The sequence below is a fragment of the Crocodylus siamensis genome, chromosome 13 (assembly GCF_052110815.1).
Source record: "Crocodylus siamensis isolate JL-2025a chromosome 13, ASM5211081v1, whole genome shotgun sequence".
Taxonomy (NCBI): Eukaryota; Metazoa; Chordata; order Crocodylia; family Crocodylidae; genus Crocodylus; species Crocodylus siamensis.
The window spans coordinates 22,067,684-22,084,626 of NC_143407.1; the positions used below are offsets into that span (position 1 = coordinate 22,067,684).

General features: G+C 50.1%; 1 protein-coding gene across 7 annotated transcripts in view; it reads right to left on the minus strand.

Annotated features, from left to right (window-relative positions):
• Positions 1 to 1,508: 1,508 nt before the first annotated feature.
• SH2B2 (SH2B adaptor protein 2) overlaps positions 1,509 to 16,943 on the minus strand; it is a 71,362-nt gene continuing 55,927 nt past the window's right edge. For all 7 annotated transcript variants that reach the window (XM_090025714.1, XM_090025712.1, XM_090025709.1 and 4 more), the window contains 5 exons: positions 13,833 to 13,927; positions 12,875 to 13,066; positions 12,088 to 12,281; positions 7,580 to 7,751; positions 1,509 to 5,599 (listed from right to left, as the gene is read on the minus strand). In XM_090025714.1, the coding sequence (XP_089881840.1) occupies positions 5,280 to 5,599; positions 7,580 to 7,751; positions 12,088 to 12,281; positions 12,875 to 13,066; positions 13,833 to 13,927 (973 nt within the window). In that variant the 3' untranslated portion in view covers positions 1,509 to 5,279. The remainder of the gene's footprint in view (positions 5,600 to 7,579; positions 7,752 to 12,087; positions 12,282 to 12,874; positions 13,067 to 13,832; positions 13,928 to 16,943) is intronic.

Genomic DNA, 16,943 nt, shown 5'->3' on the forward strand with positions numbered 1-16,943 from the left:
TTGAGTCTACTTATTCATGAGAAGCCTCCAAACCCCGAACCCAGGGGACAGCAGAAAGCCAAGCAGCTTGACAGCACAGAGGCTCCACTGACATTGTGGAAGCTCTGAGGATCTTACGGAAGTAGCTGTTGCCTTCGCCGTCTGAGAGATTGCTGATCTAAGCACTGCACATGGAAGAGGAAAAAGAAAGGGCTTGTGATTAAGGCACTAAACTGTGGGTGATATTACACTAGACCGTGCTAAAGGCACTTAAAATGCAAACATCTGCACAGTAAAGCTTGTTACCTCATGTTAAGTGCCCTCTGAATGCCACTTCAGGCAAGGGTTAACTCTGGGCTCTGCTACCTAGCTCACGTTAGGGCAGGGGCGGGCAATTATTTCAGGTGGAAGGCCGCTTACTGTGTTTTGGGAAGCCATTGAGGGCCACATGACCGGCAGCCAGGGCCAAATAAATACTAATTTTCTAAATTTTTTAGGGGCCTTGCGGGCAAGAGAGAACGGCCTGGAGAGCCGCACCCAACCCACAGGCCACATTTTGCCCGCCCCTGTGTTAGGGTAACTTCAGTCTGCACCACAGACCTACAACAAGCAATTTGCAGCTCTCCAGCATCCCACTTTGCACTGCTCCCAGCAGCTCCTCCCCCTACCACCCAGAGCAGGCATGGAGCCCTAGTGTTCTGGCTTCTAGCAGAGCCCCTGCTCTCCAGACCACTAGTGGCAAGTCAGAGCTGTGGAAGCAAGAAATTATATTAACCCTTAACATGCAACTGTTCACAGTCACCACCACCAGATGGGGGGGGGGGGGGAGGAAACACTTTACCAGAAGAGTAATTGCACTGGTTTGACCCAGGTCCCTAGCACCTGTATAGCTCACATGGTACAGAAGGGCTTTTTGGTGCCTTTATCTAATAGCCAATTCAAACAGCTATTAGATAAAAGTACCAAAAAGCCCCAGTGAAGCATGTGGGCTATACAGACATTGGGTGAGCCGAGTCAAACTGACACGATTCTGCTTCTAGGCATGAGCTACACTCAGTCCGGGGGCACACGGAGATGGAAGTAAAGCACTAGTTTGTTTTTTCCATGGCTGTAAGCTGCGAGCATGTTCCGACTTTAACGGAGCTTAATGTACCACAGATTTAGTATGGTCCGAGTGTAATGTGAAACTTCTTCCTAGGAGGCAGGAGACAGGCTTCATTTTCCAGCCCTGTTACTTTTTGCCTGTGTGATTTGGGAAAAATCACCGGGTGCCTCAGTTCCCGCCTGCAAAACAGGGATAAGGATACTTCTTTCCTCCCCCCCTTTGTTTATTTAAGCAGGCAGCTCTTTGGGGAAAGGACAGACTCTCGCCCAAAGCTTGAACAGCACCTAGCACGTCTTGGCTAACACTGTTCGGTGCTGCTGTTCTATATACCACAAACTACCACCTCCACACACATGACATGGCAACAACCTCTGCTTTTACAAGCAGTCCAGGAAAGCCCTGTAGCATTTTCAACATGTCCTGTTTCAAGTGCTTTTATTTCAAAACTGGAACACTTTCCCCATTTGTTTTACAAGCAGGGTTTTTTTCTTAAATAAAATTAATTTATTCACAGAACATTAAACTTCTCCAGATCTTTCCATATTTACAAATTAACAGTTTTGCTTGTTGATCATTCATTTCCCCGTTCCCTGTCCCTGCTGACCTGAAAGGGGCAAATAAAGCAGCCAACACAGGGAAGTCTTCAAAGCAACACTTCCCCTCTATCCCAGGAGCTGCTGAGCCTCTTCCAAGATCAATATGGCAGCGGCTGTGCGATATCTGGATACTCCTCATCGGTTCCTTGTGTGCACACAAAGCAGGTCTCTATCAGACTCACTGGCTGAGGAAACTCTGCCTCCCCCTGTAGCGCACAGTACCGTGCTTCTGGATATTGCACAGACTTCTTCATATAATCGCTCATTCCCAGGCTGGGCAGTTGTGATGCACAATTAAAAAGAAAAACCCAAATCAAATTAAAAAACACGCCCAGTGTCCCCTCTGAATTCTGACAGCAGGAGCAGCCGCAGGCACCAGCGGGCAGGCTACACTTGGGTGTTCTGGGGCAGGGGTGTCTGCATGGCATGCCAACCTGCCATGCTTCAGAAGCACAACCCTTGTGGCTCAGAAGGCAGGCAGCTGGCTCAGAAGCCACCTCCTTGGCCTTTACAAAGGTAGGAGAGGTGGAACTAAGGGAACAGATATGGGGACATGCTCTTGGCTCATGGAAAGGCACACACACACAAAAAGAAAGCAAGCAAGCCTTTACTCGAGGGCCTTGATGTGGAGCTCTGGTTTTGCTGAGGCATAAGCCTCATACTGTATGAACTCTGTCTATGCTGCAGTCTATTGTGGTTGCTACTCATGTAGGCCAAGCTGTGCTAGCTTTCCATTAGTCAGCTTGGGTACTACCAGCAGCAGCACTATTGTAGCACAGGGATTGCTGCTGGCTGCAGAACCCACCCAAGAAGCTGGGGAAAGACTCAGGTGATCACAGCAATGGCTGTTACATAACGAAAGCCAAAAAGAGGGGATTTATCAGTGCAGAATACTCATGCACCAAGTGCTCCTCATATGGACACAGCTCATCCCAACAGAGTTGCACTCTGCACAGATACAGTACAACTACCCCTTGCACACGTACATAGAACAAACTATACTGCTATAAGTGTTATTTTGCTAGCATAACTACAGTGATACTTGGGGCTTCTGCTGTGTCAGTCAAGAATCGCGCCTTTTTGCACACCTGACTGGCAGAGCTATGATGGCAGAAGGGTCTGGCCTTAGGGTGTGGACGCAGGGCTGCTGGTATAAAGAGGTCTTATACTGATATGGCTTATTGCCCTTCCCAAATAGGAATTATTCTACCAGTAAAAGCCACATTTTACTGAACTACACTTGTGGTTGTTCTTGTCCAGCTACTCCAGTTGAACTACAAAATCACCCCCCTTTCCCATATACAGGTGACCCTCGCCATTTGCAGGGGATATGTTCTCATCCCCCACAAATGGCGAAATCCACAAATAAGGCACTGAGTTCATGAATGCCACCTGTGTTCATGAATTCTGTGCCTCCAGCCACTGGGGGAGCAGGGGTATGGCTGCTCTGGCAATGGCGGGAGCGCAGCGGCAATGGGAGCCCGGCAGCGGCAGGCACGCAGCTCCCAAAGAGCTCCTTTAAGTGTTTTAAGAAGTGGATTCAGCATTTGCAAATATTTGAAACCGTGAATGCCGAACCCAGGAATAGTGAGCGTTTCCTGTAGTTATAGCAGTACAAAATATGTAGCCCAGACAAGTCTTATATGCTGCCTTGGACAGACACTCAGGGAGGAATGTTACTCAACTTCCAGTGTGAACAACCATATTCATTGTGCCCCTCAGTTGGTCTGTCTTTAGATGCAGCAGGGAACAGGCCTCTCTTCTCTCTGGTTCTCTCTCCTCAGGCAATTAGGTGTCATGGACAGCATTTTTAAAAGCAAGCACTGGTTTTGGATACCATAATTTTCATACCTCCAAAAATGAGGCTCCAGGGGTGTTGCCAGTAGGGGATACAATAAATGAAGTACCCAGAATTAGTGGCTACACTTGCCACTTTGGGGCGAAGGAGATTTAAAAAACAAACAAACAAACAAAAAAACCACAAAAATATTTGTCCTTAAAAGCCGGGATATTTAGAAGCAGCCACCTCACTCAGAAAGTGCACTTAGAGTGGGCTCCTGCTAGCACGGAGAGTAGAATGGAGAGCCAAGAGCTAGGATTGGGATGCAGCCAGGGACTTCCATATGGGTGTACAAACATGAATGAGACACATGCACATTGGCACTCACACTGGTGTTACCAGGAAACTGCTGGCCAGCTTGGAGGGAGTCCACAAAAGAGCAGCAAAAAAATCATCAGTGGCCTGAAAGGGACTGAGGGGAAATTCCGTATCGACAGGCCACATGGATTTAAGCCAGTGAAGGACACACATCCATACTGTTTCCATGGTGCTCTAGAGAATGCTGTAGAGAAGTGCAGCCCTGCCACCTACTCTGTGTGCACTGAACCCAGGAATGAGGCAATTAAGCTGCTCTGGGAATGCCCCCGCTATCATTCCTGAGCTCTCCATCTCCATCCTGTGAGATAGCCTCACCGTCCCATTCCCTGGTTTGGCATGTGCCAACCAGGGGTGGGTGAGCAGGGGTGTGTTTCTCAGTGGCACCCTCAAGATGACTGCCCTAAGAGATGGCAAGGGCAGGATGACAGTATCATGCCTTGCAAATGACTTGAGACTTTTAAAACTAAGGAGGAAAAGGAATGGGTCAATTCTTCAGTTAAGTTCTCTGCAGTGGACACTCCTGCCATAGCAATAGACTAGGGCTAGCTAGTCAGGCAGGGCCTTTCCATCATGGCTCTGAGGTGTGTGTGGGTGGGTGTTGTCTGCTAGTTGGCTCAGAGAGTTGTGTCACTCACAAGGCCACTGTAAGCCATTACTGCCCTGCACTGGTTTGTTTGCAGAATTTAAGGTAACCATCCCTAAAGAGAAGTAATGGTTTGAGGTGACCTAGGCTGCAGTGGGAGCATGTCTCCCTCTATCCATCATGGAGACACATGTAAGTGCTTCAGCCATAGAGAGCACAAAGCAAGAGCAGTATAAATCAAAGCCATAGAGTCCTATTCCAGGAGAATCATTGCAGTTACTAGACTCAAATGGAAAGGGGAATGTCTCAGTCGGATTGGTGGAGGAGCCATCCTGGCCAGGAAGAAAGGGGCATACAGCACAAGCAGTCAAGAGCTCTTGGAGGGCAATGATGGCCCTAAAACAGGCTCCATAATGGCACTGATATATCTTCAGCCATCCAGGTTTCGAGCACAATGAAGCAGTGCAGGTGTTTGGTAGGGGTCTCCGACATGGTGAGATTCAGCAGCAGTGAGCTTCCACAGTTGCTGGCGGTTGCATGTCACCCACATCTCAGCGCACACAAGAAAAGGAGAGGATGGCCTCTGTCTATTGCTGGTGGCGGAAGGAGCTGGAGACTCTGACAGTGCCAGCTGAGGCAAGTCAGACTCTAAGGCGAGGGGAACACCAGAGAGGAGGTCCAGAATGGGGCTGGCCCAAGGCTTTGGGCCTTGACGATATGTAAACAACCACTGTGGGGGAGACATTGGAGAGAGAGCCAAGGAGACCGGCTCATTGCTAACAGCATGAGCATTCCCACAAGCAGCATCTCCATGGGAAAAAACCCCAAACAGAGGCTTCGACTCCAGTCCACAAGTGTTCAATAGAAAGAATATTGATTCTCAACCGCCCTGGTCCTGTTGCGTGAGCCTTCGCTCTCATGATAGTCCTCTGTGCTCACACTGGGCGACTCCAGCAGGCGCTCAACACTGTTGCTGCGGCTCCGGGTGTTCAGGGTCCCCTCCATCCGGTGGTATGATGGGTGGTTGGAGGAAGAGGAGGAGGAAGAGGCAATAGCACCCTCTGAGGGGGATGCAGGCTGGAAGGCGCCTGGCACAAAGCTGGAGAAGTAGTGCTGGGATGGGAGGTCATGCCTGCAGCTGGGCTGCTGAGAAGCAATGGCCTGGGAGGGGCCAGTCTCTGAAAGTTAAACACAAGAGTGCCACAGTCACAGACAACACAGGAGAAGCAGAGGCTCCTTCTCCCTCAAAGAACCAACACCAGCCCTTGTTCTCAGAGGTGACGCTTCTCCCTGCCCTGCATAAACCTGAAACACCATCAGGCTCTGTAGGGATCCTGCTGGAGCGCCTGTGTATAACAAGAGCTTCAGAAGCCAGTGAAGCTCAAATGCTTTTCTTGTCAGCAACTGAGGGGCCAGCTTGCAGCGGGTACATAGTAAGTACCAGTGCTGCGACACTGTTCCCCCCTACCCTAAGCTCCACAGACTTCTGTGAGTTTGGGTGGGACGCACAATCTGTCACCTTCCCACCAACCTACCAGGCCACCAAGCAATGTCCACCACAGATGCTTCCAGCTCAGTGAAACAGGGTGCTTTCTGCTGTGCCAGGAGGTTGGGGTGAGAAGACAGCAGCTGGTGAAGGTTCCTGTCACCATCTGAGGGATCATGGCAGTGAGGGGTACTGGTGATAGCACAGAGCTCTCTGGGGTAGAGTCAGGGGTCTTGGTGGGCTGGGCTCTGCCATCTGCTCTGGGGATGGGAGAAAACCTGCCTCACTGGGGAAAAAAGTTGCTGGCAACACCAGACCCAATCTCAGGGTTAACTAAACCAGTGATGGACTGCATATTTTATTAGAGCCCTCACTGCTGCCTCACTTTGGGGAATAGGCTTTTAAAAGCCTTCTCCCAATGGGGAGGCAGCTTGATCCCAAGCAATTACTTCAGTGCTGCTTGGAAACATTCAGCCCCTCGAGAGCCTCAGGGAAGAACGCCCGTGATGAACTGCTCCCCGGCCCACTGAGGTCGCAGGTAATAAAATCTTCTCCCACAAGGTGGCAACTGATCACCTCTCAAGTGACTTCTCTCCCTGCTTCACTGAGCCTGTACGGTGCGATAAGCCGCTCAGTACATTCCTTATCACTGGAGCAGAAAATACACATCCTGGGCCTCCTCCCAAAGCCCTTCTTCCTGCTTCACAAGGGAAAGGCAGAATGGTGAAGGCAGCCGCGCTGAGCAAACCCCCAGACTTTCAGATCTGCTAGAGGCAGCAACTCTATGGCTTAGAGCTTTGTAAGACTCTCTGGTTTAGAGCATCAGCAGTGTGGCTGATCAGCAGTCAGGACTGCACCCAGGACAGTGGAATCCCAAAATATTAACCTCTCTTCTCTACATACCTCAGTCACAATCCAGCCACGGGCAGGGTCAGAAGTGCACGTGGAGCGAGTTACAGATCCAGGCACCTGCAGTCTGTTCTAACCGCTCACTATGCAACTCACAGCTTCCCTGCCCCTCAGTCTTTCCCTCTGTTTAGTGGGGTTTTAGTTTCTGACCCACTTTTGTTCACTATTTCGAGATCCCTGGTTTAAAGGTGCTATACTGTATTCTGCTGCAAAAGTGGCCTGGGTGGTAAAACACCCAGCCCACCCAAAAAGGCCCTGTGTGTAAGACCTGTTTTAATTCTGGCCATGCTGGCTAGTGGCTGGAACAGCTCCAGATCTATAAGACTCCTAGGCCCAACCTTCAAGGGTCAACATGTAGCCAACACCACAAAAGCAACAGCCTAGTTTCTAGAAAAGACTGTTGGTGGGGGAAGGCCTTTTTTTTTTTTTTGGACAGTTACAGGATCTCAGGAAATCCAGTCCGAGCATACTTATCATAGGGTGTGGAGGCACACTTGGAGCCCTTCCATGATATAAACATTTTAAAAGCAGGTTCTAATTGTTGTGTGTGAATGAGCTGAGAACAATTCAAATGCAGCAAACCTACTCCAACTCTAACCCTGGATGAAGCAGTGTTCATTCCCCTTTGCAGATGGCTCTAAGCCTTTGAGTTTCCAACCCATAGAAATAAAAGCCCAGCTCCCAGCAGACCAGGGCTCTGTGGACATTTACATCCCTCTCAGACTTCTGCTCTCAAGCATGGCTGTGTTACAGGGTGACCTACCAGGCAGGGGGCTCTGTGCCACCACGTAGCTGCGGAGAGTAATGTCAGCAGAACCGCCGGACTCCAGGGGGATGGGGTGGGTGTGGAAGTGCCGCAGCATGTCGAAAATGGTCTGGAACCAGAGGTGTTGGACGTGGCACTGGCCAGTCTCATTCAGGGAGAGCCGTAGATGCTGCAAAGAGAAGCATACCAGGGTCAGGAGCCTTCACAAGGCAAAGCAGACAGGCAGGCTAAAGGAGGTAGATATGGACAGGTGCGTGACTTCAGAGCACACCTGCTGCCAATGCTTCATGCATCTCATTCCCTACACGTGATGGATAGGACATGGCCATCTGCTCCTCCCCCCACCGAGGTGGCCACTAGTCTCCAAACATAACCCCGCTCTTCTGCTTCACTAAAGATTTGGCTCAAAACAGGAAGATCTCACATTTCAGAGCATTTTGTGAGAAACTGTTTGGCTGCCAAGCAACAGTTGCTATGACCCATTCAGAACCCGACGGGCTGAGGAAGCTGCCCTTCTGAGCTGTGAACAGCATTCAACAGAAGTGCTCCTTGAGAAAGAGGAGGAATCAAAAGCAAAGGCTCTTTCAAAGAAAATCTGGGAAAGTCTTTAAAGAAGAGAGGCTGCACACGGAGAATGCACAGTGAGGGGCCTGCGCTCCAAGTCTGTCACTGACAAATGCTTCCAGCTGCACACTACCATGATACCAAACAGCAGTACAAGGCATTGGCTGAGAAATCAAGGGCTCTCTCTCTGCCACTTACCACTGTGGCTTGGCCTGCTAAACTGTTACAGTGGTACCCCTAGGAAGGCAGTGTTGTTCACTGAAACTGCCCAAGTAGCAAATCCCTCAGTTAACCCCAGGATCCACCTGCGTTGGTCTTCACAAAACACTGATATGCATATTTATTAATAAAGTCCAGGAAAGTACTGATAAAGCCTATATATAAGACATGCCCTATGGCAGGGAAGGGAAGAGCCCTGCAACATGAACACAGAGGAATCCCCTATGGAGACTGCTGGACACAGACAGGCCCTGTGGGTCTCTGCTTCTCTTGGCTCCTGAAATGAGTGGTGCGCCGTGGAATGAACTGCTGACACACATTGCACTCTGGTGCTTTGGCATGCCCTAGGTCATCCGACACGGGCAACAACCCTGGGAACCAGAGGCCATTGTTAACCTGGCCAGAGGCTCCCATTGGGAGCTTCCTGTCTGTCCCTGCCTTTCTAACTCACCCCTGGCCCTGAGACAATGTCTACAGGCTACAAGGCAGCTCTGCCCAGGGCCTTAACCAGGCTTCTGCCGAGTCAACTCACTAGCATGAATGGCCAGGAGGCCCTTCTGTCCCTGGAGGAACCAGGCTGAGACTGCAGCCCTCGCTGCCACGTGGTCCTCAGGGGTAACAACATTTAGTCATTACTGAGCTCAGCTGAATTCAAACTGGTGACCTAGAAGTCAAAAGCTTTGCGACACGTTGACTCATCCAGGCCACTGACACAGCTTCTCAGCAGACCACAGCTAGGCAGCAGTGCTGTCTACCAGAACGGCAAGAATTAGAGCAAGTTGCCGTCCTTGTTATACAGTGAACTTGTTTAATAACAGCAGCACCTGCTCTCTCTTTAGAGGCCTGGAACACCACCAGACAGCCCTGCTGTCCCAGAAAGGAAGTGTACATGTATTGCTCACTGAGAGCTCTTCATTCAGCCAACATCAGTGGCAAAACTTTGGTAGCTTCAGAAGTCTAGTTCTAACAAGATTGGAGAGCGATAGTAATTCCCACCAGCCTTAAATGTCTGTGAATCTACTACGTCAGACACAACCGTAAGTCCCTGTATTCCCTACCATATAAAAGTGTGTCCTCCTCCCAAAATTATACTCCAAGACAAACCTTCCCTACCTCAGGGAGTCCTGTTAGCTTCAGGGGGACTGATGGCTGCACTAGCCTGCGTAAAGGGAGCAGGAGTTGGCATGTGGACTAAAGCATCTCTTTTGACATCTCTGTGGTAGTGTCAGCCAGGAGGCTGGTTCAGCTGGGTTGTCTTCCATGCACTGGTATCCAGCTATGGAAGTCCTTGCTAATCAGGCAGTAGAAGGTTTTAACTAAAAGGCTTGAGTGCTTCTCCAGCAGTCCAGAGGGGAGGAGCATTCCTTAATCTCTTTGGAGCCCTGCCTGCTTTTTTTAAGATTCATGAACTCCATCAATGCATGTATTGAGAACTGGGATGTTTGGGAGAGGACAGCATGAGGAAAAGATCCAGAGGGATGATGAGTACCCACGGTACTCCCAATTCCAGATACAGTTGTGGTTGCTCGTGGCTTTCAGGATTAGGCCTGTAATGAGTTGCCAAGGCTAAGGTGTACCCTGGGATGGCCTCTGCCACTCCAGCCCTGCAGAGTCTGGGGTGAGGAACATCATTTCAAGGAGCATCTCTTTTCCCCTTCCCCTTATCCTAGCCCAGAGTCTGGCAGAGTAGCTGCTGGACTCTAGTATACCCCTGCTGTTTTTAATGGAGAGAGGGGATTTGCACTCTTAGTTCAGCCATATACACCTCCCATCCTGTTTAACCCTTTCTAATTCTAGCTGCAGTACCATTCATGCAAACTGCATTTTGCTTTAGCCCATCAGACCAAGAAATTCTGCAGCTGGTGCCAAAAGGTCAATATTCCTCTCCACAGGAGATTAACCAGCAGTTTCACCAGGGAACAACTAATACTTCTCTCTAGAGTCTGGAGATCTGGCTCAGTTCAAGCAGTCAAGCAGAAATAGGACTAAGGAAAAAGAGAGACTCAAAACACCCCAGAAAGGGAGGTATCAGCCCAGTTTTACAAGTGAGAGAGAGATGAAGACAGAGGGATTGAGTGATTTGCCCTGCATCACTGCATGAGTCAGTGGCAGAGCTAGGAGCAGGATACTGATATTCAGAGTAATCCTCTAGACCAGTGGTTCACTCAGTGCATCCTTTTGAATATGCCACCGCTTATGTTTTCACTTATTTTTTGACTACAGAAAAGCATTAAAGTAATTCTTCTGTTGCAAAGAACTCAGGAAGCCCACAACAGGGCAGAATGCTTTTAACACTATGGATTCCTATTGGAAATCTCTAGGTTTATTTTGTGAATCATGTTTGTGCAGCTAACTGTGCTAACATTGTGTGGCACCCTTAGAAGGATCTCAAGGCACTCCTGCTCTATACTAAGCACTAGGCCATAGTACCAAGTTCTTCTGCTGTGGTCTCTTCTCCAGCCTGACAATCCTGTGCTCTCAGCCGCTCACTGGTTTGCAGACTAGCAGTCCCACACTGGTTCTGACACGTGGCTGTGCTCTATAGTGCTATGGAGTGAGGTCAGCAGCTTTACACAAGGGGTGCTGGGAGTAGAAATGCACAGTCCATTCATCATGCAGGGGCACATGAGACAGACACTGCATAAAAATGATCTGCACAAGACAAAGAACCAGCCACCAAGAACAAAAAGGCAGTGGGGCGTCGAGGGCGGGGGAGGTGGAGGAAAAACAGGGCTTGCTCCGATCTTCCTAATGCAATGTCCCTGATGGGCTGGCACCAGGACAAATAACTGCCAACACTATTTCTTTAAACCCTTCATCTCATAGCAGAGAAGCACGAGCTGTCAAACTTCTGGGGTGCAACTCTACACCTCAGCATTTCCCCGACACCAGGTTGGTTTTCCCTGCAGCCAACCTGAGCACCCCAGTTGTACTGACTGCATCCTTCTGGACGGGCACTAACATTCAGGAGCTGAGCCCACACCCAAACCTGCGTGGCCATTAGCAAGCTGGATAACCTCCGGAGAATTGGGGGCAGAGGGGAGAATGCTGTGAGATCACCAGGCACTTTACTACTTGTTCATTATATCTGGGACTGGCAGGGACCCTTAGGCAGCATTTTGTACCAACAAGCAGCTTTCAGATCCTCCTTTCTGTTCCTCTAGGGATGCCCTTTGTTCTTGCCCGATGCAGAGCTGCTCTCTTTCCCCCATCAGTGCTAGTCCTCAATGGCTCATGGTGGTTATCCCTCAGCCTCCACCACAAAAGCCCCTGGTGGTTATCTTATCTTGACAAAAGCACCAGGAAGTAAATTCCAACTCTGGCAGCTACTTAATATGCCTTCTCTCATTTTCAGTGGGATTCTGTTTCCCAGTATCACTCTTTGTACCGAAGGGTGGCCATATTATATACTACAGAGCGCATTTCCATGGACTAGTAAATGGTCCTGGTGTTCAGGCTTACCTTCACCTGCTGGCCCCTAGATCAGCTGACTCTTCAAATAGTCCTGACCCCACCTGCCCATGGCTCTGCACGCTGCCTGGCCTTTCAAAGTGACAGGCACCTCAGGTGCCCTACCACAGGAGTTAGCCTGATAGAGACCCTCTCCCATGGGAGAGATCAGCCTCAGGGTTGTACGACACAGCTGCTCTGATGCTCTCCCTGCAACTGGACAAGTGTTATTGCTGCATTAAGAGAGATGTAACAACAGCAGCAGCACCTACCTTTGCTTTTCCCTGGAAGTTAAAGGTCAGCACGTACTCGCCCGGGCGAGTCTCACTCTGCCGAATGACAAACAGACCATGGCTCCTGGTACCCCCGAAGAGCACCAGCTGGGCAGCTTTAATCCGTGACAGTGTCCCATGGAACCAGGGGAAATCAGAGAGGTTGACTTCCACTTCTGTCTCACTTTCATCACCTGGCACAGGCAGAAAGGGTTAAAAAAAAGGGGAAGGGGCAGCTGAGAAAGGAAAGCCTTTACTGTTGAAAAGCAGATGCAGCAGTAGTGCACAGGCTACACAGAGGAACTCCTGGCTGCTCAGGCAGGAGGACTTTGTACTGAGGTACACAAGACATGCTGGGAAGCCAGTGCCCACGTCAGACTGGATGCTGGGGTTTGTAACAGGCACCGGAAATACACTTGTGGCTAGCGGGGGACAGAGCTACTCCCATCAAATTCCACTGAAAATGCCACATGGCAGAGAAGGAGAGTCCTAGCCCAGGGGTCTGCAACGTTTGTGGGCAGAGTGCCAAAAATACCCACAACCTCAACTTGTAATATGTGAGCATGCCAGGGGCAGATGGTGGGGGAGCCACAAGGGGCCTGATCCTTGTTGTGGCAGCACAGCCCCAGCCCTTTCCCCACGGCACATGGGCCAAGCAAAATGTCTTTGCATGCCACTCTCTAGCACGTGTACCAGGGGTTGCCTACCCCTGTCCTAACCTTTTGCTAAAGCCAGTTTAGGAAAGAGACCAACTTGGCTGCACCCCACCCCCGGGCCCTCCAGGTACCTGCTAGATGACTGCTGGTGGCTGGCGACTCCAGAGTCTGCAGGAAGTTCTCCAGTGGAACGTGAGTCAGATGCTCCCCTGAGGAGTCCCTGACCCTGGCGTGTGGTCCTGAGACGATGGTGGCTGTGGCAGCAGGTGGGGCAGCATTGTGGAGGGGAGGCATGGTACATCTGTCTGAAGGCCTGTGCACGTCTAAAAGAGATTCAGATGTTAATGGCTTAACATGTTGAGGCTCCTTCTGCAAATCAATGCAGGACCAGTGCTAACCGTTCTAGGGGGTATGTTGTCTGTGCCCTCTAGGCAGAGAAAACCAGCTGATGCCCTGACATATTTCAGATTAGTTAGCGTCCAACGTCTGTAGGGGACAGGCATATCAAAGACAGAGGCACTTCAAGCCTACTCCACCTCATCGTGTCAGCAAGCTCTTACCCGGGCCGGAAGGGGCCCCTTACAAATGGCAAAGATGATACCGTTCAGCAGGTGGCTGCTCTGCTGGGGCTAGCAACAGGGATGCTCACTAGGAAGTGGACTAAGATTCAAACTCATGTCCTACACCACAGGGAGCAGAGGACAACAGTAGAAATGGGCCAGATTTGACCGAGTAACCTAGAAGTGTTCCATGCGCTAGCCTCACTCCTCCTGGGAGCCATCCACTTCTGTAGGAATAGGCGGAAGAGGAAAGTTGCTGAAGCCAAGCTAGGGCCAGCTACAGGCCACATGAGAGCTAACCACTTTCTCTCCATTTTAGTAGACTGTGAAATGATTAGTTATTTAGTTTGTAACATCTGAGAGGCTGCATGGAAAAAGATAGGCCACAAAACACAACAGAGCTCCCCCCACCTTTTATGAAGTTTCCTTTGTCATTGGTAATATTCACACTTCAGAAGCCAGCCTGACACCCACAGACACCCAGCATCTGAAACCGAGACATCTGGCAATTTTCTCTGGCCATCCTTACCATCAGACAGAAATTCACAGCTGCAGGAGGACATCCTGCCCGGCAGACAGGCTCCCTGGGCACAGGAGGCAAGTTCAATATCATCTCCGCTGTCCCTACAAGGAAAAAGCAAAGCAGATGGTCCCTCATGGGGTGTCACTCTGCAGACACATGCCTTGCCTTGAGGAGGAATTTCCATTTGCAAGCAGAAATGGGGACTCATTTGGCTAATCCAACAATTCTGGTTAAACCTTAGTTCCACATCGCAGTTGCACGCTCCTAAAAAGGCCAGCACATGACATTTGCAATGCTTATCATTTGCTCCTGAAGGATTAGCCAAATTCACATAGGGGAGGTACCTGCAGCATCAAAAGGCACAGCAGAGAAGCGGAGGACAAGGCTGTGACTAGATATCAGATACTGAAGCCCCATGCAGACGCGCAGGCGCACCCTGTCAATTCACATTGGCATTTGAACTTTATTAGGGCTGTTCAAGCAACAGAAAAAATAGGATCGAGTTAGGGCTGGCTGAAAATTTTCCATCAAAAACAGCTCACAGAGAAAATTGCAGCAAAACAACTTTAGGGGAAAGCCCGGGCTTCTAGTGGAAAATTTTGCAAAATATTTTGATCTAAATCTTTTTGGGGTTTGGCCAAAAGCTGTTGCTTTTTGAGACTTCAGGTAAAACTTGCATCAAAAACAAACGTAATTTTGTTTTCATCCAGTGTTTCCACAGGATGAGGAATTCTGGACCAACTCCAGAGAGAGTGTCAGAGGGACAAGGTAGGTTCAAGCAGAGGGGAGGCCCTGCAGGCAGATCCTGAGGATCAGAGGCTATTGGTTATGCTCTGCTGTTCTTAAGAGACTCCCAGAAAGGCTGGGTGTGTGCAGACTGAATGGAGAGCAGGGTAGTGGCTAAACCTATTTACAGTTACATACGGTGTCATGAAGAACAGGGTGCTGAGCTGCTCACAGGGGTTGTGTTGAAATTGGCCTCTTGATCAGGCTTCCCTGCCAAATGAACACTGGTAGCGTGTTCTCAGCGTGGAGGCAGCTCTGCTGCCAGAACTGCACTTTGCTCTGCTAATGTCAAGCCACCTTCTGTGCAGGACGCGAGTGTGGCCAGCACCACCGCGTCTGCCCTAGAGGCTCTGCCAGCACAACTAGGCCTGTGGGATCACACCTCTTTCGGCCCCTGATGAATAGAGCCAGAGTAGCAGCTCTTGAGAGCAGTCGCTTTCATTGCTTTGGCTCATGTTCCCCATTCGGCCCACTGTCTGTCCTCTCCTAGCTCTATTTTGGCATGCACCTTCCTCGCCACCACTCTGACAGGCCTCGCCTGCCTGTTCCCGTGCGTCTGCACTAGTGGCCTTTGATTTCCTATGCAAGCCCAGGCTTCCCGCTTTGCTTCCAGCTGTGAGGCAGTTCATAGTTACCATTCCTCTCCCAAGAAAGCCTCTCTACCTTCTTGTGAAATCAGCATAGCCATTTTAATTTATTCTGTGACTCCTTTCCCCCTGCCATTAGGAGTGCGGGTTTATGCGACTTGCCTGAGAGACCAAGCCTAGTGTCAGAAAACCCTGAACCTCCATGTCCTGCACAGACCTCAGCTGAGCACGGACTTTCCCATCACAAGGCAGCCTCCAAGACCCACGAGCAAATACTGAAGGGCCATCCTGTCCTCAGCAGGGATCCTGGATTTCTCTGTTTAAAAATTCCAAATTCTCCGATAAAAAAAAATCCCAAATTCTCTAATTAAAACCCCCCAGATCTACAGTTTTTCTGCGATTAAAATGAAACCACTGTATCCATAGGGATCAGTTGAACACAATGTTCATAGATGTATAGGTGTTTGGGTCGGAAGGGACCTTAGCATATCATTAAGTCCAAACCTCTGCCCTGTGCAGGAAAGAGTACCAGGGTCAGACGACCCTAGCCAGGTGCACGTCTAGCTTCCTCTTAAAGACCCCCAAGGTAGGGGAGAGCACCACTTGGATACAAGGGAAGCCCATTCCACATTCTGTCAACCCTTACCGTGAAGAAGTTCTTCCTGATGTCTAACCTAAATCTGCTCTCCGTCAGTTTGTGGCCATTGTTCCTAGCTACTCCAAGGGCTGCCCTGGTGAACAGAGCATCTCCAATTCCTTGCTGCCCCCTGATGAATTTGTAGGCGGCCACACGATCACCTCTCAGCCTTCTCTTGCGGAAGCTGAAGAGATCCAGGGCCCTCAAGCTCACCTCCTAGGGTTTTGCCTGCCTAACCATAGGAGTGGCCCTCCTCTTGAGGTTGTCCAACTCATTGTATTCATATCATTACAATTTTAAAGCAATTTGAAAGCCTACCAGTGCCTCAATCATTATAATAAAATGATTTGTTTTATTTTGTTTTTTATGCCTCACTTTGGCAGCCATGGCAGCATGGTGCTCTGTCCCATGCCAGATCCTGCCCACTGGGCCAAGGAGGTGGCTCCTGCTAGGAGCTGGTCTGGCCCCACTGCAGCCCCACATTCCCCTGTGGGCACAACCCCCCGCCCCGACACGTCACCTGTGCCCGCCACCATCCCCACAGACTTACCTGGAGGGAGCTGTGGAAGCTGCTCTCCACCACACTGCCTGGCTGCCGTGTGCATGTGTGCAGCCCACGTGTACGTAGCACCCCCTGCATCCTGCTTCCCCCATCCCCAACCAGCCCTGCCAGCCTGCAAGAGGAATCTCACCATTTCCTGTGTTTTTCCCCTTTAAAGAAGAAAATCCACCTTTTTCTGCAGCAAACAGAAAACCCAGATCCCCGGTCATCAGTACAGGGCCAGTCATTTGTGCCATGAAGCAACTGGCCTCAAGTCGGAGAGACAGCTCTAGGCTATGCTTTGTCAGACATAATGACCACCTCAAGAACAGAGTATGTGCAAGTATCCATCAACTGGCCAACAACCCCATCAATCACATCTGTTCCCACTTTCTCTATCCTGGTGCTTTTGTACCATTTTAATGCAAGAATTCGCAGTAAATCCTATTTCCCCATGGCTGCAAGGGTGATGCTCACTCCAGACTCTGTTCCTCCCAGAGGCAACTGCCTCTTGCTTAACTAAGGAGACACGTGCTAGCAGAAAGCCCAGGAAGTGGTCTGTGTTA